A 24,138-nucleotide genomic window follows, 5' to 3' on the forward strand; every position below is an offset into this window, starting at 1 on the left:
ACAAAATGAAACCAGTTCCAAAAAATTGTCAACATCCCTATTATATGAGACTAGCGACTCGCTCCGGCTTCGCACGGGTTAACAAATTATACATAAACCTTCCTCTTGAATCACTCTTAACTATTAATCCTTTGACCGCCAAAGTCGTCAACTGAAGCGCGCGGTTACAGCCTAATATGAACCTTCGTGCATTCCCTCAAGGTTCACGATGACGCGCCGCACACGATAGACGTGGCGTTCAAAGGGTTAAAAAAACCGCATCAAAATCCGTTGCGTACTTTATAAATCTAAGCATACATAGGGACAGACAGCGGGATACGACTTTGCTCTATTCGCTAGGTGCACGACTGGTGCTGCCCTCATTTTGGCAGACTTTCTACGTTAAATCTTATGGAGTAAAATTAGTTCAAGCGGCTGCCGGTAGTACTAATGTCAGACATTCCATAAGATTACCTGTGTTTGTGACGATCAGCGCCACTTCCCCCTCCACCGACTGTGCACCTTGCCAATACTATGTAGTGATTATCTGAGAAGATTTTTTGGCCTCAAACCCTGAGCTGTTAAAAGAAAACGCATTGTTTCTTTTGTGCACCGCGGTGGCTACCTAGTTTTTCATTAGTGAGAAAGATCAACCCCATTTAAAAAACAATTTTGGCCTTAGTTGCCTGAAAATAAATGATATTTAATTTTAATTAAATAAAAAAAAAACGTTACGTTTAGAACTGTTGAGACCGGTTTTCCTAGGATAGCGGTGCGGTGCGGTAGGATAGCCGTATTATTTTGTATGGAGACGGCCGCTATATGACGGCACCGCTATCCTAGGAAACCAGAGCTTTAGTGCTAGAAGTTTAACTGAAATATTTTTCCAGAGACGGGAAACCGAAAGGCCTAGCGTACGTCGACTACGTAGACGAAAAAAGTGCAGCAGAAGCGGTAGAGAAAACCAACGGCATGTTAATAGCTGACCGCAATATCGAGGTGGCGGTCAGCGCGCCGCCGCCGCGCGCCGACGCCAAGCCCGCGCTGCTGGGGCAGCCTAAACGGGACACGGGAGGGGGAATGTAAGTTCATCCTTGACTAACCCCCTATAATAGGGATCAGGGATGTTGCGAACATCCGCATCCGCATCCGCAACCGCGGAACTTCCGCATTATTTTCAACATCCGCATCCGCATAAAATCGATGCGGAGCTTATGCGGATGTCGAACAAGTCGGTACAGGAACGTCTTAGCGGCGGCGTTAGTGCTAGGTAATTTCGTCGCGGCGGCGTTAGTGCTAGGTAATTTCGTCATTACCTACCTATAACGATATCGTCTAGAATAGTCTAGATCCAGAAAAGTCGGCCAAGTCACTGTTTATTAAATATAACGCACTTATATTCTAGCACTAAATACTAAACGTTTCGTTTTTTTTTAAGAAAAATTACTAAAAATGTAATATTTCACGTTTTTTAAGTACCTAATCTTGACATCCGCATCCGCATCCGCATCCGCGGATGTGAGCCTTTAAATATCCGCATCCGCATCCGCATCCGCATCCGCATCCGCGGATGTCAAAAAATCTGCATCCGCAACATCCCTGATAGGGATGATGACACATCATCATCTTCCTCGCGTTGTCCCGGCATTTTGCCACGGCTCATGGGAGCCTGGGGTCCGCTTGGCAACTAATCCCAGTAATTGCCGTGGGCACTAGTTTTTACGAAAGCGACTGCCATCTGACCTTCCAACCCAGAGGGTAAACTAGGCCCGTATTGGGATTAGTCCGGTTTCCTCACGATGTTTTCCTTCACCGAAAAGCGACTGGTAAATATCAAATGATATTTCGTACATAAGATCCGAATAACTCATTGGTACGAGCCGGGGTTCGAACCCGCGACCTCCGGATTGCAAGTCGCACGCTCTTACCGCTAGGCCACCAGCGCTTTTTTAGGGATGATGACACATGTTGAATTTTATAACAAAATCTAGTAAAATATATAGCAAACGAGCAATTTATCACAATAATGTGGATATTAAAATAAAATATTGAAAAATTACAATAATACAGAGGGCCTACCGCGAACCACGTCCGACGTGTTTCCTCCCTGTCACACTTACGTACGAATTTACAAGTGCGACAGAGAGGCAACACGTCGAACGTGGTTCGCGGTAGGCACTCTGGACCTGAAAGTTTCAAAATTTAAGTTTTTAACTTCCGAAAACGATAAAAGTAAGGGTACCATTCGATTCCTTACATTTCATCCAAAAAAATATTGTATAGCAACTATATACATAAACGCAATATTTCACCGACAAAAACGCAATTTTCTTGTTTTGTCCATACTACAAGATGGGCTCCCAGAGACCTTGACGTCACGTTCCCTTGCCATTTTGTATAGGGCGTTTCGCGAGCGAAGTGAGACTGTCGGCCTTTGACTACAATTTCTGACTTTTGTGTTACTTTAATGCATAGACATTTGATCCTAAAAACAAACCCGATCGATTGATACCATAAATGAAAATTAGTCATGTAGCCTATTGCCTCGGGTTGCCGTTCTCGCGTGGATATTGTGAGTGTTGCGTGTCGGACTATTGACAATAATTAACATTATGTGTAGTGGGTGGTTCGAAAATGTGATGTCTACCGACCCCAAACTTTTTCATACACTTTTCGTCGGGTAGTTGCACAAATCTCTGTTTTGACATTTTGCTGGGACATCAGTTAGCCGTGACCACGATCAGTGAAACCTGTGTCGAAAAGTCGGTAAATAAAGGTAATTAAATAAATTTCGCGATAGACCCGTCTAAAAAATGTGAGTTAATATGTGTTCAAAACGCGAAAGTTTTAAATATTATATTGCGAACACCGATGCGCCAACACCGATGTTGAAGCATTATTTAGAAATGTTGATGGCAGACATGATGTAACACAAATATTTTAAGGATCAACTAATTAGATAAAGCAACAAAAAAACAACCTCTCGTCATAACCCTTTGACCGCCAAAGACGCACACGATAGGCGTTCAAACGGTTTAAAGGCATTGTCTTACAATCTCTGGTTTGTCAAATAAAAATAATAATAATTAAAACAAATATTGTTTCAGGCGACGCACGCAACTGAGCAGTTTCATCCCCAGCGTCCTGCAAAAGCCAATACCCTCAACTTCCACGTCGGCAGCGAGCGGTTCCAACGGCGCTAACGGCCACGCGAGCGAAGCGCGTCCCCTTAGCAACAGCGACTTTAGGACCTTGCTGCTTAAGAAGTAGGCTAAGACTTGTATAGCTCTTTTATAAATAATGGTTCAAATGATGATGCAGTTTTGTGTAAAGTGGTATCCAGATAAGACAATTTTTCGCCAATCTGATGAAATTCTCCGATCGAATCGGCAGGTGTGGACACATAAATGTCAATTTTCATAGTAATTATCTATGGAATGCAAATTTCCTGATCAAATCAACTGATTTGATCAGTCCCGTCTGGATACCACTTAACACCGGTTGACGGGTATAGGGTGAATTTTCGGCGTTTTCTTTCGTCAATCCAATGGCCCGGCGAGCGCGTCAGCTCAGCAACAGCGACTTTAGGACCTTGCTGCTTAAGAAGTAGGCTAAGACTTGTATAGCTCTTTTATAAATAATGGTTCAAATGATGATGCAGTTTTGTGTAAAGTGGTATCCAAATAAGACAATTTTTCGCCAATCTGATGAAATTCTCCGACCGAATCGGCAGGTGCGAACACATAAATGTCAATTTTCATAGTAATTATCTATGGAATGCAAATTTCCTGATCAAATCAACTGATTTGATCAGTCCCGTCTGGATACCACTTAAGACCGGTTGACGGGTATAGGGTGAACTTTCGGCGTTTTCTTTCGTCAATCCGACGGCCAGGCGAGCGATGCGCGTCCGCTTAGCAACAGCGACTTTAGGACCTTGCTGCTTAAGAAGTAGGCCAAGACTTGTATAGCTCTTTTATAAAGAATGGTTCAAATGATGATGCAGTTTTGTGTAACACCGGTTGACGGGTATAGGGTGAACTTTCGGCGTTTTCTTTCGTCAATCCGACGGTCAGGCGAGCGATGCGCATTCGCTCAGCAACAGCGACTTTAGGACCTTGCTGCTTAAGAAATAGACTAAGACTTGTATAGCTCTTTTTATAAAGGAATGTTTCGAAAGATGCAGTTTTGTATAAGACCGGCTGACGAAAATCTAAGTGGGTTTTAATATGCACACATCTTTTTGAAACGTGTACGAGAGATGAATACTTTTAGAGCTTAAGAATGCGGTTATAGTTAGTAAGTTTGATAAGTAAAGTTAAATGTTTTTTCTAAAGTTCAGTCTAGGTAAACTTTTTAACGCACATTTTTTGTTTTTATTTATTTCACGGAAATTTAACAAAGTTGTGGAACATATTTACCCCTTTTTTCCAATAATTGAATTACATGAAAGTTTTTGTGTGAAAATTATAAGCAAAGCAATCATATTGGTGGATTAAACTTTAGAAATATAAGAGTTACTCTACGGATTTCGAGTGGTTAAGGCCAGTGTAAATAGTAGAGTATCGTATTCGCATGTGTATGGTTTTTATTAAGATTTCATTTAAATTCATCCTCTCGAATTATTCGGTCCTCCATTTCGACAGGGCCCCTTCTGAATTACACAAATTTGAACATACAATGTAGGACATAGAGTTGATTTTGTGTTGTTTTAAAACTGAAAAAAAAAAACAAAACAAATGCAATTCTGTTCCAATGGTATTAAAACATGATTTAGGGATACGAAAGCTTGATCTCTCTTTTATGGATTTGAATATGCATGTAATTAATAAAGCTGTTTATCATGTAATCATCGATATTGAAATTGATTTTATAGTAATCTTAAGAGTTTTAGGCTTTTATAGTCTTGGCAGTTGCCTGATGACAATGGTGAAACTGTACATAATACTTTTCAGTTCAGTAGTCTAACTACTAAGATATGCCGAGTGAATCGTTTTGTAAATTGTAACTGTCTTAAAAAGTAAACCGCAATGAATTAGCAGTTATAGATTATGTAATAGAACAGAGCCAGTAGTAGTCAAGGCTACATAAATAATTAACATAGTTCAGCCTGTAAATCATTTACACTCATAGGTGTACTGTATCTTATAAGCCGCGGCCTGTGCTGGTAGCGCGGTTTTTATACATCGTTAAATTTATTTCGATATAAAATATAACACAGCTAAGCTAACGAAAATGTCATTTGTAAGTATTGTGTTTAAGTTTAAAATCAGAACTTGCTGTTTTTTTCACATTCACAGCGCTACCAAAAAATCATATGATTTTGTGTATGGCTAAAACTATCTGTGGTATTCCATCTGTACAATATGTTTGTCCAATCTAATGGCGTCTCACTCTCTCTCTCAAGCAAAACACACATTGGACAAAGAAATTGGACAAGCGGTATACCAACATAAGATGAACTTAAGTGACATAATCCGTTTAAATATCGACCTAAATACAAGCAAGAAAAAATATTCCTAGGTGTTGGTAAGTTCACCTTACATAATGGCGCAAGGAAATCATTTGGTTTATTTTTTTATAAATCCAGTAGCTGACTGGGAATATAGCGGCTGTTTTGTTTCTCAATAATGTGAGAATCCAGATATTTATTTGTATGAGAGAGTAGCTGTGGCGAGGATGGATAAATTGATTACATATTTGTTTTATATTTTGGTTTTTTATTTGTTTCCCTATTACGACTCTTTCACCATTTAGTAATAGTGACCTATGTTTTCTTACATTAATAAGATGGTCGAATCCCTATATACTTACTTTACTCTTTGGCCGAATCATAATGGCTTATGTCGCGCGTCAACAGTGATAATAAAATTCAATTTTAAATTTAATGTTTCATTGCTGTTTTTTGACTCGTAAATTTAAATCACTTGAACTCACGGGATTTAACACCTCAAAACACTAATTTGAATTGTGGGCTACTATTGTGTATGTCACAGGCACAATTTATAAAAATAGCTTTATTAGCTAGTAAAACTGCTTCCAAATATATCGAAGAACATGGTTCTCGCAAATATATTCAGGGTTTTAAAACTGGAGATATAATTGTATTCTAATTTTAAAGAAAAAACACATTCATTAAACAAAACAATATTTATTATAAAAATTATAACTTCGTATCTCAAAAAAGAATACACTATCTACACTTGTGTTGTAATAAATCTATGAAAAGCATAACGGTATCAGAAGAGCTCTAAGTATAATAAATTAAAGGCACATGCACTAGTCTGGGACTAAATAAATACGTGTAAATAACTAGGATTGTCTCACAAAAACGCGAAAGCTTTTGTTATTCACGCACACGTAAAATATTGACAATTATACCTTGAAATTCGCAACTTCAGATATGTATACAATTAAGGCGTTATTTTATATCCGTTATTGCCTATGTGCAGTATACGCCGCATGGCTTTAGGAAAATAAGGAAAATCATTAGTTGCTTGACAGTCATGTAAATTCGGGTATAAAAAAAAACTACGACAAAGCGTGCGTTTAGAATCTAAAGTATTTTTTTTTAATATTAGGTATATTTCATTTAACGTTAGATGGTTTTGGCATTCTCTTTGCACATACCCAATACACGAGATACCGATTTTAATAATAAAATATCGAATACGTTTGTATATAGGCTTAAAAATTACCATTTACATGATAAAGTCAGAAGCAGAACACAGTACAGTACAAACTTGACTGTTTTGTCTATACTAATAGTATAAAAAGTCTTATAATTTCAACCTAATAAGGTGTTCGATTTTCCACCTTATAGTATGGCTACAAGGTTCATTATCAACTAGACATTGAGCGATTATACAGAAATATTAACATATTAATAGTTATTGTTATTCTGACAAACATTCATAAGCTCACTTTAATTCTAATTTGTACATTTTCTTATGCATGTAAAGATTGTAAACACACACGTCTATATTATAATCGAACGATCTATCCTATTGCATAATTTAGTATTCGTATCACATCTATAGCTTCAATATGAAAATATGTTTCTTTGCTTACCGATTAGTCTAAAAGTAACGCGGTTACCACACTGATGCGTACCCGCACACCGCTCCGGTATGTGAGCGAGACAGCATTATGGATGTATATATCGTTGTCTCGCTCGCATACCGGAGCGGGAAGTGGATCCGCATGCAATGTGAATACCTTAATGAGGCATATACCATCGTTGTCACAAGTAACTGGCCACTGGTAAACCTTATTAATAAAAGCATAAGGTCCAACCATGCCCAGTTAGTTGTACAGTGTGAATATTTGCTACCTATTTAAGAGACTATGCTAGATTGGGATGTGAGCTACCGTCAGTTAATATGTTTGCCGTCTTTCCATTTTTTCTTTGACCTTTCAAATGCTTCTTTTATGCAAGACCTGTTAACAAAGAAAATGTTACAAAATCAACTTATTATATTCTTAAGAGCTAGGGACGTAGGTATTTTTTTTAATTCCAAATAAATCATGCCAAATTGAACGTTTTTTTAAAAGCACATAATTTTGTTTTGACGTTAGAACGCTGACTGTATACTAAAGTCTATTTTTTTATTCGGTAGACTGAAATGACAGTTAATAGTATGAACATGAAACGTCATTTCATACTATTAACTGTCATTTCAGTCTACCGAATAAAAACTAGACTACGTTTTTTTTAGGATTAGAAAATGACTACGCGATCTTGAAGAGTCTTTTAATTGAAAACAGCTTTTTAAAAATCAGTAACTATTACTTATGAAAGTAAAAGAATGTAAATAATTGTATATGATTCATAATTGTTACATATTTGCCGTAACAAATTTTTCAAAAAGTGTTTTTCAATAAAAAGACACGTCAAGATTGTTTACATCTGTCAAAGAAAGTGACATCCGTGTTGGCGATCTCTTACCTTGCATGATCGCAGCAAGAATGAATGAACACTTGGAAAGTGAGGTTTACACACAAGTTTACATCTTACGTGTCCTTGTCTAGTGTAATGTTACCTGAAGAGCGACTGGTGCAGGATGTAGGCGGACACGTGCCCGGCGTCCACGTAGCGCACTTCAGCGCCGGGCCAGATCTCCTCTAGCGTGCCCACGTGTCTAGTGTAATGTTACCTGAAGAGCGACTGGTGCAGGATGTAGGCGGACACGTGCCCGGCGTCCACGTAGCGCACTTCAGCGCCGGGCCAGATCTCCTCTAGCGTGCCCACGTGTCTAGTGTAATGTTACCTGAAGAGCGACTGGTGCAGGATGTAGGCGGACACGTGCCCGGCGTCCACGTAGCGCACTTCAGCGCCGGGCCAGATCTCCTCTAGCGTGCCCACGTGTCTAGTGTAATGTTACCTGAAGAGCGACTGGTGCAGGATGTAGGCGGACACGTGCCCGGCGTCCACGTAGCGCACTTCAGCGCCGGGCCAGATCTCCTCTAGCGTGCCCACGTGTCTAGTGTAATGTTACCTGAAGAGCGACTGGTGCAGGATGTAGGCGGACACGTGCCCGGCGTCCACGTAGCGCACTTCAGCGCCGGGCCAGATCTCCTCTAGCGTGCCCACGTGTCTAGTGTAATGTTACCTGAAGAGCGACTGGTGCAGGATGTAGGCGGACACGTGCCCGGCGTCCACGTAGCGCACTTCAGCGCCGGGCCAGATCTCCTCTAGCGTGCCCACGTGTCTAGTGTAATGTTACCTGAAGAGCGACTGGTGCAGGATGTAGGCGGACACGTGCCCGGCGTCCCCGTAGCGCACTTCAGCGCCGGGCCAGATCTCCTCTAGCGTGCCCACGTGTCTAGTGTAATGTTACCTGAAGAGCGACTGGTGCAGGATGTAGGCGGACACGTGCCCGGCGTCCACGTAGCGCACTTCAGCGCCGGGCCAGATCTCCTCTAGCGTGCCCACGTGTCTAGTGTAATGTTACCTGAAGAGCGACTGGTGCAGGATGTAGGCGGACACGTGCCCGGCGTCCACGTAGCGCACTTCAGCGCCGGGCCAGATCTCCTCTAGCGTGCCCACGTGTCTAGTGTAATGTTACCTGAAGAGCGACTGGTGCAGGATGTAGGCGGACACGTGCCCGGCGTCCACGTAGCGCACTTCAGCGCCGGGCCAGATCTCCTCTAGCGTGCCCACGTGTCTAGTGTAATGTTACCTGAAGAGCGACTGGTGCAGGATGTAGGCGGACACGTGCCCGGCGTCCACGTAGCGCACTTCAGCGCCGGGCCAGATCTCCTCTAGCGTGCCCACGTGTCTAGTGTAATGTTACCTGAAGAGCGACTGGTGCAGGATGTAGGCGGACACGTGCCCGGCGTCCACGTAGCGCACTTCAGCGCCGGGCCAGATCTCCTCTAGCGTGCCCACGTGTCTAGTGTAATGTTACCTGAAGAGCGACTGGTGCAGGATGTAGGCGGACACGTGCCCGGCGTCCACGTAGCGCACTTCAGCGCCGGGCCAGATCTCCTCTAGTGTGCCCACGTCGTCGCGAGGCACATACGCGTCGTGTTTCGCACACACAGCTGTACAATTAAAAAAATAGGTGTTATTCTCAGTATTTATAATAAAACGAATCCAGTGCAATTGGCACCAATTCACTTTGGTAACAACTTGGTGCAAATGGTATCCGGAAGTAAGTTCATACATTTCTATACTGCATAATACTATCGCTCTGTCGCCGCGTCAGTGTCGCTGCGTTAGTGACGCCGGAGCCGCTTTGCTCGGAAGTCTACCTTTACCTAGTAAGGCCTTTGTTTCTGGTAGCGATACGATGCATAGAGTTGTATGTAAGGACCCTAGTTTGTTATTAAGTCCCAAGAAATGTCATCCCATACAGCAGCATATACAATACAAATAGTCTTTATTGCATACCTCAACAAAATAAAACAGAAAGACAAGCAGAGGTAAACAACAGGCGGTCTTATCGCTAAAAAGCGATCTCTTCCAGACAACCTTTGGGTAGCGGATATGATTTAACATTTAGACATGAAATTGCGACTTACCAATTATCAACGAAGTGTCAAACGGCACAGAGAAGTTACTTAAATGCGTGCACTCGTCCATGATCCCTCTCATGAACTGCAGTGCCTCTCTGTCCCTCCAATGCACCTTGCTCCAATCTATCTTCTTCTCACTCTTACTTTTCAAGAAAGGCAGATTCGACCACAAGTCCGACGTTATTTCTGACACTGTCCAGGATTTACTCTTGGCTTTTACTAGTTTGGTCTCCGGGACTGGTTGGAGTTGTGTTTGTGGGTTTAAAATGGGTTGGGCGCCAGTTCTCCTTTGGTCGGTTTTGGCTGGTTCTGTATTGTTTTCCACAATACCTGTTGATCTCAAATCCGCTTGGAACAATAAAAAAAAAAACAATTTAGGTTAAGCATATCGTCAATGAAATTGGAAACCTGTTTTTGTATAAATTTTTAATATAATTAAAATCAAGTTGACAATCGTGACTGTAAATAATGACATAAAAGGGAAAACGTTTTTGGAATCATCAGGATTAAAATTTTAATATGAATATGTATTAGGAAATTATGTAGAACCAAAAGCAATAAAGATCGGACCGAAAATAGATACAATGTAAGAAATTACGAGTCTAGAAAAAAGTTGAATTTAATCCCGTCTATCTTTTTGTAATTCGAACTAATCCCAATAAGACCTAATAGTTTCCCCTCTGGGTTGGAAGGTCAGATGGCAGTCGCTTTCGTAAAAACTAGTGCCCACGCCAATACCTGTGTTAAGTTGCCAAGCGGACCCAAGCTCCCATTTGCCGTGGCAAAATGCCGGGACAACGCGAGGAAGATGATGATCTCATATTAACTCACATTTATAGACGGGTCTAACGCGAAATTTATTCAATTACCTTTATTAACCGACGTTTCGACACAGGTTTCACTGGTCGTAGTCGCGGCTAACTGATGTCCCAGCAAAATGTCAAAACAGAGATTTCTGCAACTACCCGACGAAAAGTGTATGAAAAAGTTTGGGGTAGACATCACATTTTCAAACCACCCACTACACATAATGTTAATTATTGTCAATAGTCCGACACGCATTTTCAAGGTAATTGAATAAATTTTACGTTAGACCCGTCTATAAATGTGAGTTTATATGTGTTCAAAACGCGAAAGTTTTAAATATTAGATGATGATCTGTTTGTAATTTTTAACGCAGAGTTTGTTGCCGGTCCCATATTGGGATACCCTCCTCCAATTGAGGGGGGATTTAAATCTTCTCGGGGCAGAGGTGTAGGGTTGGAGCCGGTGTAGCTGTATTTGACGTTCATAAGCGCATTGTAATTATGCCTACTTGAATAAACTATCTTTTATCTTATCTTATCTTATAGCATGTAAGCGTTACTACCATTGATATAGTATAAAGAACTGGATACCCAATCAGCCGCCAAAAATGGCCCCACAAAAGTGATGTCAAAACAGATCATGCATTACTTTTTCGTTTAGTCTTGTTTGAAACGCTCAAATGTGAAGTTGTCAACAATTACGAAATGTGCCGTTAAAATATGTAAAAATAACAATGATAAAGCAAGGAAAAAGGATGGAATGTATTTCTTTCGGTTAGTTCTTTGGATAGCATTACATAATTTATGTAATCTGGTGGTAATTTTATGGTTTTGAATAAATTAATTTGTTAGTACCAAAGAAGGGATGTCAAGGAACAAAATTTAGTGCCATCGGACAAAATTTTTTAACAGTGTTGGTACTTATGTTTGCAAATTTGACACTTAATGCTTACGACATTAAGCTCTTTTCTGTACGAAACATTTATCTTGACTCAAAATTTACGTAAGCGTTTTTATCATCAATGCAAATGGTGCGAAACGTCATTGGGATCCACATTTCTTGACGTTTTTGTTCTGCTTTGTGTGTCTATTTCTTTTATATTAAGTCAGTGGTTACTACTCACCAATTTTGCACTTCATCAATATTTCATTAATCTTATCCTCCGTTAACTTGTTGATATCATCAATATCCTGCGGCATCAGCTCAAACTTGTCGTTCGACAACAACTTCTCATACAACTGCTGGCTGATTTTCTCCTCATCCAGGAGCCTCTGCAGCTCTTGAATCAAAGCCTCCCTCGGAAAAGACTTCGCTTTTTTCTTTGGCACATTTTTATTTAACTCCACTATACTTTTTGTCATGTCCACGATGTCTGGGTTTTCCAATTTGGTCTCCTTATAAGTCACGTCTAGTTTCTTAGCCATGTCAATGGTGGTGGAGACGGGGTGTGTCGAGGGATGGTAGGTCTGTGCGAACTTTTTTCCCGCTAGGAAAGCCTCGTCGACGATGGTGACCATTTTGCTGAGTTTTTCGCGGTATTCGCCGTCCGAGAGGTACTGGTCTTCTAATAAATCCCAATTTATTGATTGTGACATGACACCCTGTAATTTAAAACTTTGTTGTATGATACAAAATACCACCGGCATAGACTAGGAATTCTCTAGACGGAATTTAGAGCAATTATTTCATGAAACCGATGCTGCCAAAAATACTGGGGTGCGGGGGACGAGGTGAGCGAGTCCCGTGCCGTGATTGGTCCGTTCAAAGACACGGACGTCACACAAAGACACTTGGACTCGAAAATGGAGTAAAACTACCGTATATTTGTGGCAGAGGGGGTAGCGCTACTATGCTCAGTCTGGAGGATGTCTTGTCTGTGATCGGTTTTACTTAATGTAATTCGCTGCTGAAGTAAAAATACAGTCGCATTAGCATTCTTTTTAAGCGGAAAGGTCCCTGAGTAACTACCAGCCACCACACACCGCAGGACGCAGTTAGAGAAGGCCTTCAAGGTGGTGATATGAGGGTAGCGCATGACCAGTCCTTGTGGAGATCCTTGGGAAGTCTAGGTCTAGCAGGGAAAAATTCATCATATCAGCAAAGACGGGCTGATATGATGAATTTTTCTGTGGTAATATTCAAAGTTATACAACGGGTATAATTTTCTGCTCACCAGTTGGAGTCACTCGCAAGAAAAGTCAGAGGGTGTAGTCAATGCGATCATATCAAAAATACGCGTTGCATATGGGAATGACAACGTGTGTGTCATTCCGATGCACTTTTTAGGGTTCCGTAGCCAAAAAACGGAACCCTTATAGATTCGTCATGTCTGTCTGTCTGTCCGTCCGTATGTCACAGTCACTTTTCTCCGAAACTATAAGAACTATACTGTTGAAACTTGGTAAGTAGATGTATTCTGTGAACCGCATTAAGATTTTCACACAAAAATAGAAAAAAAAAACAATAAATTTTTGGGGTTCCCCATACTTCGAACTGAAACTCAAAAAAATTTTTTTCATCAAACCCATACGTGTGGGGTATCTATGGATAGGTCTTCAAAAATGATATTGAGGTTTCTAATATCATTTTTTTCTAAACTGAATAGTTTGCGCGAGAGACACTTCCAAAGTGGTAAAATGTGTGTCCCCCCCCCCTGTATCTTCTAAAATAAGAGAATGATAAAACTAAAAAAAAATATATGATGTACATTACCATGTAAACTTCCACCGAAAATTGGTTTGAACGAGATCTAGTCAGTAGTTTTTTTATACGTCATAAATCGCCTAAATACGGAACCCTTCATGGGCGAGTCCGACTCGCACTTGGCCGCTTTTTTATTTTCTATTGGCGTTATACTGTAGGGGACACCACAGTAGCTTATCTATCTGACAAAGTGTTAACACTTAAAAGGTTCCGAGCTAGAACCCTAGGTGGCAGATTGCGGAAGGAATCATGCATTAACTGTAGGGAGCAACTTAGGAAGTGAAGTAGCTAAGTGTAAGGCCTGAGTGGACGCTCGAGTTGGGCGTGCAGCGGGGCGGGGCGTGCGGCGTGCATGTTAAACAAATGCAAGCGTATAGGAGCGGCCTTAGTGCACGCTGCTCACATCACTTGTGAGCCCGACGCCACGCTGCACGCCCCGCCGAACGCTCCGCTTCGAGCGTCCACTCAGGCCTTACACTTCGTCAAGTTAAGTTTGGGATTTAGGTCACAAGCTACGCTCCCTGGTTATTGAATAGGTTCAGAGTTGGTTGTACCTGTAGGAAGACTGCAGACGCGGTTGACCACGACAAGCACGGCACCAGCACCAGGGGTTTCGGCCAGTTTGTAGCTGCTAGCGACGCCATCTACACACCAAATAATATAACTAATGGTACTTAAGACACTAGATAGTCAAACCAAGCTGTATCAACGGACAACTGTGCTAGAAAAAGCTATGTTTTAAATATGCGACCGAGTGTAACATAGAGCGCAAGAAGATTGTGTTGAAATGCTTGCAATCTAGTTTTTTTAGACAACTGAATTATTATATTTAATACTTATTTTTAATTTAATTAATTTAAAAATATGGACTCACAATAGGCTACATGACTAATTTTCATTTATGGTATCAATCGATCGGGTTTGTTTTTAGGATCAAATGTCTATATGGGACCCATTGCATTAAAGTGACACAAAAGTCAAAAATTGTAGTCAAAGGCCTACAGTCGCACTTCACTCGCGAAACGCCCTATACAAAACGGCCAGAGGCCGTGACGTCAAGGTCTCTGGGAGCCCATCTTGTAGTATGGACAAAACAAGAAAGCAAGCATTTTTGTCGGTGAAATATTGCGTTTATGTATATAGTTGCTATACAATATTTTTTCGTTTACTTTTATCGTTTTTGGAAGTTAAAAAAAAAAAACTTAAATTTTGAAACTTTCAGGTCCTGTATTTTTGTAATTTTTCAATATTTTATTTTAATATCCACATTATTGTGATAAATTGCTCGTTTGCTATCTATTTTACTAGATTTTGTTATAAAATTCAACATGTGTCATCATCCCTATTGTCTGCAATAAAACAATTTTATTTTTTATTTTATTATCCGCACTTACCCCAACACACCTCACTGAGCTAAACTTTCCCTACATTGTTACTTACATGACCGCCCATGGACAGGCCGGTGACGCCGAGGGGACCGAGTCCGTTCCGCTCACACCAGTGGAATAGCACTAGTGATTCCAGAATAAGGCAACCACCCATCACGAAGATGTCTGACACGTTGTGGAGAGATGAGCGCCTGAAATATAAATAAATAAATATTAGGGGACATCTTACACAGACCAACCTAGCCCCAAACTAAGCAAAGCTTGTACTATGGACAGTGGGGAGACACTCCTCCTTTCGGGCAAACTCGGCTCCGTTCGGCTCAGCATAGCTCCGAGCCATTATTAGGGTTAGCACCACTCGTCGTCCTTTTGCGTGCACGATCACAGATAAGATAACATTGATAACCCTAAATAGCCATACATTAGAAAGGGATTTTCTGTGCGGTAGTACTATTATTTATTCTGTGATATGAGTTAAATTACCGAATTTCATAAGAACGAAGAACATAATATAATTTGCTAAAACCTGTGTAGTTGAGTACAAATACATATTGAATTTTAATGTTTGACCTTTATAATTCAAGTCTATCCTAATCCTAAATGATAACACCCACGTTTGTTTAAAATGATAATGAAAGATATACATTAGTTTGAACACTCGTGAATTAGGTAATCTATGAGATTAACTTGTAAGGCCTGGCTAAAATATCAGTGACGTGAGCGTTCAGATGAATCATAAACGTTCCTTTAACTACACTTTGGCGAATATCACATGTTTACCGTATCCGGTAATATAGAAATCTCTTGACAAAGGCTCGCAAGATAGGGGTTTCGATAATATAGGTTCAGACCTATGGTCGAAATCGGCCTACCGCGGTCCCATTCGTCTGTTTGCCTCTCTAGTTTCTATCACTCAAGCTGAATAATAGAGGGGTAGACAACGCCAGTTAGTTCCAGTAGTATCCAATGGTATAAGACTGGTATTATTGAGACACTACGCGGTCCGTACTTACTTTCGTTATCAAAGAACGGCCATAATAGGGAGTATTACTGCAATGTTTTGCCGCCAGAGTGCAACACTAGCGACCTTAGCGACCCACCTTAAACTGTTTTTTGACAAGTTTTCACAGATAATCAAATATGACATTGATACATCAAGGCGGTTTGTTTACAAAGGGCCTACCCGGGACACGCGAAATCGAAACTGAGCTATTATCTGCTTTATCGCTCAAATATGGAAGAGTGATAGAGAGGTTAGATAACAAAATTTCGACTCTCTCGTTTGCGGTAGACCCTTAGATTGTGGGAATGGCGCCCCCTATGCAGACTTTCGCGTAATATTTCCTATTAAAACCAGGGTTTTTAATTACAGTGCAACAACATTTTCGGTTTAAAATTTTAATATTCTTAACTTTCTTTTGTTTTTATTCGCCGCACCGTATCATACGCGTTTTAGGGCTCATTTAGACGGCGCGCGAGCTCGCATGCGATTTTAATTACATTGCGGACCATTGAGGTTACATCAATTCAGCCGACCGATCAAATGACGCAATGTAATGAAACTCGCATGCGAGTTCTGGCACCGTCTAAATGGGCCCTTAGGATGTAAACAAGCGATAATAAACTGCATATTACATAATATATTTATTAGAATAATGTAATAATGGCACTGTGCCACGTTTGAAAGTAAACAACAACACGCCCTTCTGTTTGTCTCATAAGTCTAATTAAAGACACAGGTGCTGACTTGACCAGCCCACATTAAATCATATCAAACAAAACTACGATTTTACACGTAGGTGGACGGACAGTACGAGAGAAGCTAAAACTGATTTTATGTGTTGGAAATAAAGATCAAGTTTGAATGGAGATAGTTTAGAGTTTTTGCCGCGCAATGTCAAAGCGGTTATGATTTTTAGACGCCTTTTATGGCTGCGGAATGTTCTATCAAGGTGGGTATATTCGCGAATGGCACCTTTTGGCGATTCCCGCAGACACGATCAATTGTCTACGAAGCCGAAGTGTTTTAATTTAAGCGTGTTGTTCCGGGCGTGTTTTACCTCTTAACAACTCATGTACATAAAAAGAGGTCAGACACAAAAAAAGTTGGTGTGGTGTTGGTGTGACTTACGCAATTTTGTCATTTTTCGAAACAAACGGGTAACTTTTATTCAATGTTTTTTAATCATTGACGTATATTATCAGGACTGGCCTTACGGGCAATAAGAATGGGGCAGTACAGCGATGTGACACCGCTAAAACGCGATTGGTTGATGAGTTCGCATCACGCACGCCATTGGTCGCAACTAGTTGCGTTAGACTGCACGATTGGCTCTAATTCGTGAGTGACACCACTGAACTAGTACCATTTTTAGTGCCCGTAAGGCCCGTCCTGAGATATACGTCAATGTTGTTAATAAGTGTGGGTGTTCTTACACTTGGTCTATCGGTTTCCGGAGGCCGTAGAAGGGGTTCTCGAGGATGATGCCGCCAATGCCAGCCTCTTTGATAAGCGGCTTCACCATGAGGTTTCGACGCCGCCAGAAGAACTGCAACCAACACCCAGTTTAGTGAAATATTATTTGTATCTCCTTGGATTTCACGGGCCTATAATCCCGGTCTTTTGATAGGCTTGCGTGGAGACACAGATCCAACACGTAGAGGCCCCTTAGAGAGCTTTTATGTCATGTACTCGTAGAACGCCTGCTGGAACCCGTTCACATGTGCAACAATAGACACCCATGAACCGGTCTCAGCAGGCATTGGGACTATTGTAGAAAAAGAGAACAGTATTCCGGTCTATGGGTTGAAGTTTAAGTGGACTATGAGACTTGGTTATTGCAAAGACGTACGGACACCTGCCATAACAATGTTTAGTGAAATTATTTTTAGCTATAAAAAATCCGGGGAAATCTTCGACCCGTTATGGGCGTTATGACTCGCTTGTCTTGTAAACCGATTCATTTAGTTTAAAATAATGTTCTTAAAATGTTCGCGTTCTAAATAAAAGTTCAGAGCGAAACGGAAACCCGTTTGTATATTTTATTTTAATCATCTGTTCATTACGTCATAATAAATAGCATTTTTCATTAGTGGTACGAATAACGTAGATTTTCCCATGTTTTAACTTTATTCGCTTAGATATTTGATTATAAATGTACCTACTCGAGTTTTAATTAGAATAGACCGTTTGACCTAGACTTACTGCAGACATTATTTATAATATAGCCATTGATCTACTAATGACGCACTGCAACTATAAATATCACTTGAATAAATCGATAAGAGCAATCACGCCACATACGTCATCCTCAAGGTTTAGATGTTATTTATTATTATGCTAGACCAAAATTACCGTGCAAAGCAGAGGGCCTCTTGCGAACATCTAAAATTGAAATTACATTATGGTATATGCAAGAGCGAAAGAGAGGCAGATAACAAAATGCCGATATTCGATGTTCGTGGCAGTGCCTTAATCGCGAACATTACATATTGGCAGGCGTGGCTCACTCCGCGATTTCGTCGCTTTGCTACAGGTAGCTAAAAGTACATCCGTTCCACACCAATTTTGGTGGCTATCCATAAGCCGCGCGTGGCGCTGTCGCCACCTAGCGGTCATATCTGTTCTGATCGTAACAGACGCGTTTTGTTAGAGAGTGAGTCTTCTGTATTATTTATTCTGTGATATTGGGGCCTACCACTCCACAATATAGGGGGTTATCAACACACTATATTTCGACCGAAAGTGAAGTGTAAACAAGCAGAAATGCATTAGATACGCAACACGATTTACTAGTAAAAAAGCGTATGTGCCTACGACGCAAGTCCTATCCTACGAACTTAGGCTCTTACAGAAGCAAAGCAGATGTACACATGTCTGATACTTGTGCCAAATTGTGGCCAGTTCATTTATTTATTTGTTGACAGACAAACACACATTGCAGCTGAGAATACGATCAAACCTTTGATATGTAGCACGCTTAATCCTTTGATCGCGACGCCTATCGTCATATGGGGCATTATCTATGAAAAGGGACCTTATTGTCGATGGCGCTTGCGCCGCTCAGCGTCGCGCGGCATTGTATTTATATCGGAGCATCGTTAATAAAGGCGTAAGCGCCATCGACAATAAGGTCCCTTTTCATGGATAACGTCACATATGATAATTTGAATCCAGATTATGCGCTAACATTAAAAGTAGGCACATAATTGTATATTTTATTAACTAATATAAGGTAACAAATTAAATAATTATGGGGTATTATCTATGAAAAGGGACCTTATTATCGATGGTGCTTACGCCGCACAGCGTCGCGCGGCATTGTATTTATATCGGAGCTTCGTTAATAATGGCGTAAGCGCCATCGACAATAAGGTCCCTTTTCATAGATATCGTCACATATTCTTCTGGAATCTAGGAGGAGAAAAATAAGTACCTTCAACCCTTTAACCACCGTAGACTGATATATAAGAAATACAAAATGGGGCTCATTTCGCCGCTGTCTGGTAAATAAGACAAAACTTCATGTAACTTCGTACCCCCGGCGACACGAGTACACTTGATGACGTATTCTATGGCGGTTAAAAAGGTTAAGTACTAAAACCTACTTGAACTTACATGGTCACCGGTACCAGCCAGATGTAGGCACATGGGTTTCACACCCTTCTCCGGCCAGTGGAGAGGCAGGAGCACCTGGAAGTGGGCCTTCTGAGCCATTTCCGGCACTATCCCGGGCAGGTAGCGGTGCAGAGGGGATACAAAGTACCCTTCCAGTAATGTGCAGTCTGACAGTTTTTGTTCCTGCAAGAAATTTCATCATGTTAGTCTCTCATGAAGTAAAAAATATACCTATGTTAGATTGTCTGTTTTTGAGAATAAATAAATATTAGGGGACATCTTACACAGAATCTCTAACTAAGCAAATCTTGCACTATGGGTGCTAGGCAACCCAAAGTAATATTGTTCTTTGATAAGAAACTATTATATATTTGGTCAACTAGATCTTGACAGTAGAAAAAGGCGGCAAATTTGAAAAATGTAGGCGCTAAGGGATATCGTCCCATAGAAAATTTTAATTTCTCGCCTTTTTTTTACTGACAAGATTTGGTTGACCAGCTATATTAAAAAAAATTGGTATTTTTTTAAATTTTTGCATTCAGGTTGTCTATTAAAATTTGAGAACAGTTGCATAGATATTTAATATGCTGACAGTTCATTGCAATTTATCATTTTGATTGTGAACTGGTTCGGACAAACTATTGGGTAGTTAGAATAAGATACATGTATTATTAATTTTAACTGTAGTTATAATCCCAGCCGATATGATTTCATTCAACTACACTGCACTGAATTTGCATCATCTATGTACCTATATATTTTGACCCATGTCAGTTTATGTTCACTGCAGAGTTAAAAATGTGGCAGCACTGGTAACAGTGAGCTGATTTAACCATGGAAAAATATTTATGGAACAGTGAGGTTATAATATAAATAAATATTAAAAAATATAACAATAAAAAAATACCTTAGTGATAGTAACGGCATAGTCTCTCTCAATGAGCTTGAAGCATTCATCTCGGTTCGATACTACTTTTCTAAACTCGAATAACCTTTGGAGGGGCAAAACATTCGATTACATAAATTAGGTACCTAAACACGATTGATAAGGTTAGGAATGCGAGTAAACATAACTCTACAACGAATAAATAATTTTATGTACAAGCCAGTTAAGGAGTTATTGCACATACCGACGTAAATTTTCAGGCTTTCCCCATCCTTTAGTGAAAAATTTTGTAATAAGTATACTGCGATAGACTGCATCCAATCTACTCGCTGACATTTTCGTGATTTAAGTAGATTGGATCTTGAGGTTATTACACGATTACTTGGTGATATTTGTGGTTGCTGTCCCGTGCATGGCCGGTGTCAACACATTAAACATAAACACATTTTTAGATGGGGAGAGGAATGTGGTGTCAACACAATAAATATTTTTTTCAGCGGGCTCAGCTGTTCTGTCACATGAATACGTTTCGTTTCAAGCATTGTTTGATTTCTTTTGCGTTCTAAAATGTCAAAATTACGAAACAAAAAATATAAAGACTTATGTATTAATATTATTTTATATATTAGCAATTCAATGTGTTCTGGAAAATTGTATGATGATACATTAGTCTGGATCTGGATTGGTCTATATATAAAACAGATTTTTAATAATGGCAACAGGAAACGGAAGCAAAAGTTATGGCGGTTTTTGTTCGTAGGCGCGCTTCATGCGCGCTTATCACTATATAAAGTCGCTTCCCTGTCTGTCTGTCTGCTTAGATCTTTAAAACTACGCAACGGATTTTGATGCGGTTTTTTTTAATAGATAGAGTGATTCAAGAGGAAGGTTTATGCATAATTTGTTAACCCGTGCGAAGCCGGGGCGGGTCGCTAGTAGTAAGGTGTATTCGGGTATTTCCGAATGAACGAATAGTGGCGGATAATTCCGAAAGCTGACTCTTACTACAACGGAATATGAGTGATTTTACAATGACTTTCGGAATTACCCGATTTCCGGAATTACCCCAATAAACCTTATTATATGTTTTTGTACTAATTTTGAAATTTTATATAGAACTACATAATATAAAATAAAGTCGCTTCCCTGTCTGTCTGTCTGTATGTATGCTTAGATCTTTAAAACTACGCAACGGATTTTGATGCGGATTTTTTTAATAGATAGAGTGATTCAAGTAGGAAGGCTTATGTATAATTTGTTAACCCGTGCGAAGCCGGGGCGGGTTGCTAGTAGTATAATATGTTTATGTACTAATTTTGAAATTTTATATATAGATGGTCAACCAAATCTTGTCAGTAAAAAAAGGCGCGAAATTCAAATTTTCTATGGGACGATATCCCTTCGCGCCTACATTTTTCAAATTTGCCGCCTTTTTCTACTGACAAGATTTGGTTGACGCAGTATAGATATCCTACATTAGATTAGAATAAATAGAAGAAACAATGCTGTAGAATCTCACAGACTACAATACAATTATTTTCTGGTTGTTGTTGTTATCCAAATCCAATGATGCCAATATTAGTGGTGCCAATTTAAATAAAAACAAATAAAAATGTTACAGTAGCACATAGGTTACCGACGCAGCTGTTGAAGTGACAAATTCGCAATCACCTTGGCGGTGTCAATGATCATGATCAATGACTACTTCCGCATGTGGCATAGCTAAGATTATGCTGTGTTTTAGCACTGTGTTTTAGGTGGCTATTGTTTTTCATGCCCTAAAATGTATCAGAGTATTTTAAACATATTACGTAAATTGAAATTTTGGCGAGTCTTCGGGACGCAGCCAGGTGATGGAACAAATTAACTGTAACAAAATATGATTTGCTCCCTCCAGTGGCTCCCTCTTATAATGGAATTCTGTAGTTGTGCTTAGATTTGATTTTAGGTTTTATAATTGTCTATTTCTTTTTCGAGATGCTATAAACTAAGATAGAAACAAGAAATGTCTGTTGACGACCTTCGAGTCTAATATGTACCTATGTACAATTCCGTATTAGCCTGTTTGACTACAAAAACTGCGCGAGATGCGCTGTTACAAGTGTCATAGGAAGTACTAATTCATTTACGTTGTAGATACATATTTATAAGTTTTATAACTAAACTAAATACTTTATTTCTTTTGGTACTCTAGTGTATGCTACGAGTAGGTACACATCCATAGGTAATTTTAGAGGTTGAAGAGTAATGCAAAACCGAATAAAATGATTAAAGTTTCATTATCGTTGGCATACGGGAGCTGAGTTTTAAATATTGTAGGTAAACATACCCGTCTCGCTAATGGAAACGGCTCCTAAAACTAGTGCGATAAGGACAAGGCGAAAAATCCTGCATAAAAATCTCAAAAAACGAGGTTTCGTACTCGACTGCTTCCTCCTCCAAAACTTAACCAATCGTAACCAAATTTGGAAATCTAAATAATTATTAAATTATCTGTGTCGGACCGTTTTGCTTTTTTGGCTAATATATCAGTTTTGAATACCACGCCTCTCATTGCGGCATAGTCAATTAGGCCATTTTGGCCATTTTTGAAGGGCTCTAGCGCCTTAAAAAACAAAAATATCAAAAAAAGCAAAACGGTCCGACACAGATATTGACAATAGTAATCTGTATTGAAAAAATCATTGCTCTAGCTTCAAAACCCACGGAGGAAACAGTCGAGTACGTTTGTATGGAGAAATGACCACTCCTATTGGCTCTTAAGACTGGCATCATATATTTTATAGCAACACACCACACACACCTAACTGACCATTGATAGACCTTATCTGATTTTGTTTATACCAAGTCGGTGGCAAAAAAAGCAGTCACTGTAGCCTATGGACACCTGAAACTCCAGGGGCCTTTCTTACATGCGCGCTGCCTTTAAATACCTGTACAGTTGTACACTCATTTTTAGGGTTCCGCACCCAAAGGGTAAAAACGGGACCCTATTACTAAGACTCCGCTGTCCGTCCGTCCGTCCGTCCGTCCGTCCGTCCGTCCGTCCGTCCGTCTGTTACCAGGCTGTATCTCACGAACCGTGATAGCTAGACAGTTGAAATTTTCACAGATGATGTATTTCTGTTGCCGCTATAACAACAAATACTAAAAACAGAATAAAATAAAGATTTAAGTGGGGCTCCCATACAACAAACGTGATTTTTGACCGAAGTTAAGCAACGTCGGGCGAGGTCAGTAGGTACTTGGATGGGTGACCGTTTTTTTGCTTGTTTTGCTCTATTTTTTGTTGATGGTGCGGAACCCTCTGTGCGCGAGTCCGACTCGCACTTGGCCGGTTTTTTTGAAGAACCCCATACTATAGCCCCTCGAGAAAACCTCCACAGGAAACCTCCATCATTCCACAACTGGAACGTCCGCGAAAGGACATTCCCCTTAAAGGTCTCTGCCCACTACACCGTATCATACCATGACCGTAGTAGGAACGTATCAGGCACGGACTACTATGCCCACTACAACGTATCCACACACGTTTATTGCCCGTAGTATCAGCGTATCATCCCCATAGCATCCGCCTATAATCCCCGTAGTATCCGCGTTTCATCCCCTAAACCGCACATAGCACAAACCGACCATACATATACTAGGGTCTAGTGTGAGACTGGGAATGTACACCCTGCCGACGGCGAGCGGTGATAGAAAGCGGCCGTCATCATATCAAACAATAAGGTTCACAA

General features: G+C 40.4%; 2 protein-coding genes across 3 annotated transcripts in view; one reads left to right on the forward strand and one right to left on the reverse strand.

The window, feature by feature from the left end:
* Positions 1-3,304, forward strand: part of LOC134657048 (squamous cell carcinoma antigen recognized by T-cells 3) — a 28,501-nt gene extending 25,197 nt beyond the window's left edge. Inside the window, exons 16-17 of the mRNA XM_063512600.1 lie at positions 870-1,061; positions 3,087-3,304. Coding sequence (XP_063368670.1) covers positions 870-1,061; positions 3,087-3,249 — 355 coding nt within the window. The 3' untranslated portion in view covers positions 3,250-3,304. The remainder of the gene's footprint in view (positions 1-869; positions 1,062-3,086) is intronic.
* A 5,554-nt stretch (positions 3,305-8,858) lies between these two features.
* On the reverse strand, positions 8,859-20,936 carry LOC134656878 (protein ABHD18). 2 transcript variants are annotated; one of them, XM_063512414.1, is made up of 9 exons: positions 20,646-20,936; positions 20,423-20,507; positions 19,516-19,698; positions 17,334-17,446; positions 14,950-15,088; positions 14,064-14,153; positions 11,930-12,407; positions 10,006-10,347; positions 8,867-9,525 (listed from the first exon to the last, which is right to left on the reverse strand). In XM_063512414.1, exons 1-9 carry the CDS (start codon positions 20,735-20,737, stop codon positions 9,386-9,388), a joined length of 1,662 nt encoding a protein of 553 aa, XP_063368484.1. In that variant the 5' UTR covers positions 20,738-20,936; the 3' UTR covers positions 8,867-9,385. The 2 variants fall into 2 exon arrangements, with proteins under 2 accessions (XP_063368485.1, XP_063368484.1); XM_063512415.1 differs by lacking the exon at positions 20,423-20,507 and having other exon boundaries at positions 8,859-9,525; positions 20,646-20,756.
* Between the last annotated feature and the right edge of the window lie 3,202 nt (positions 20,937-24,138).

This window comes from Cydia amplana, chromosome 19 (genome assembly GCF_948474715.1).
Source record: "Cydia amplana chromosome 19, ilCydAmpl1.1, whole genome shotgun sequence".
Lineage (NCBI taxonomy): Eukaryota > Metazoa > Arthropoda > Insecta > Lepidoptera > Tortricidae > Cydia > Cydia amplana.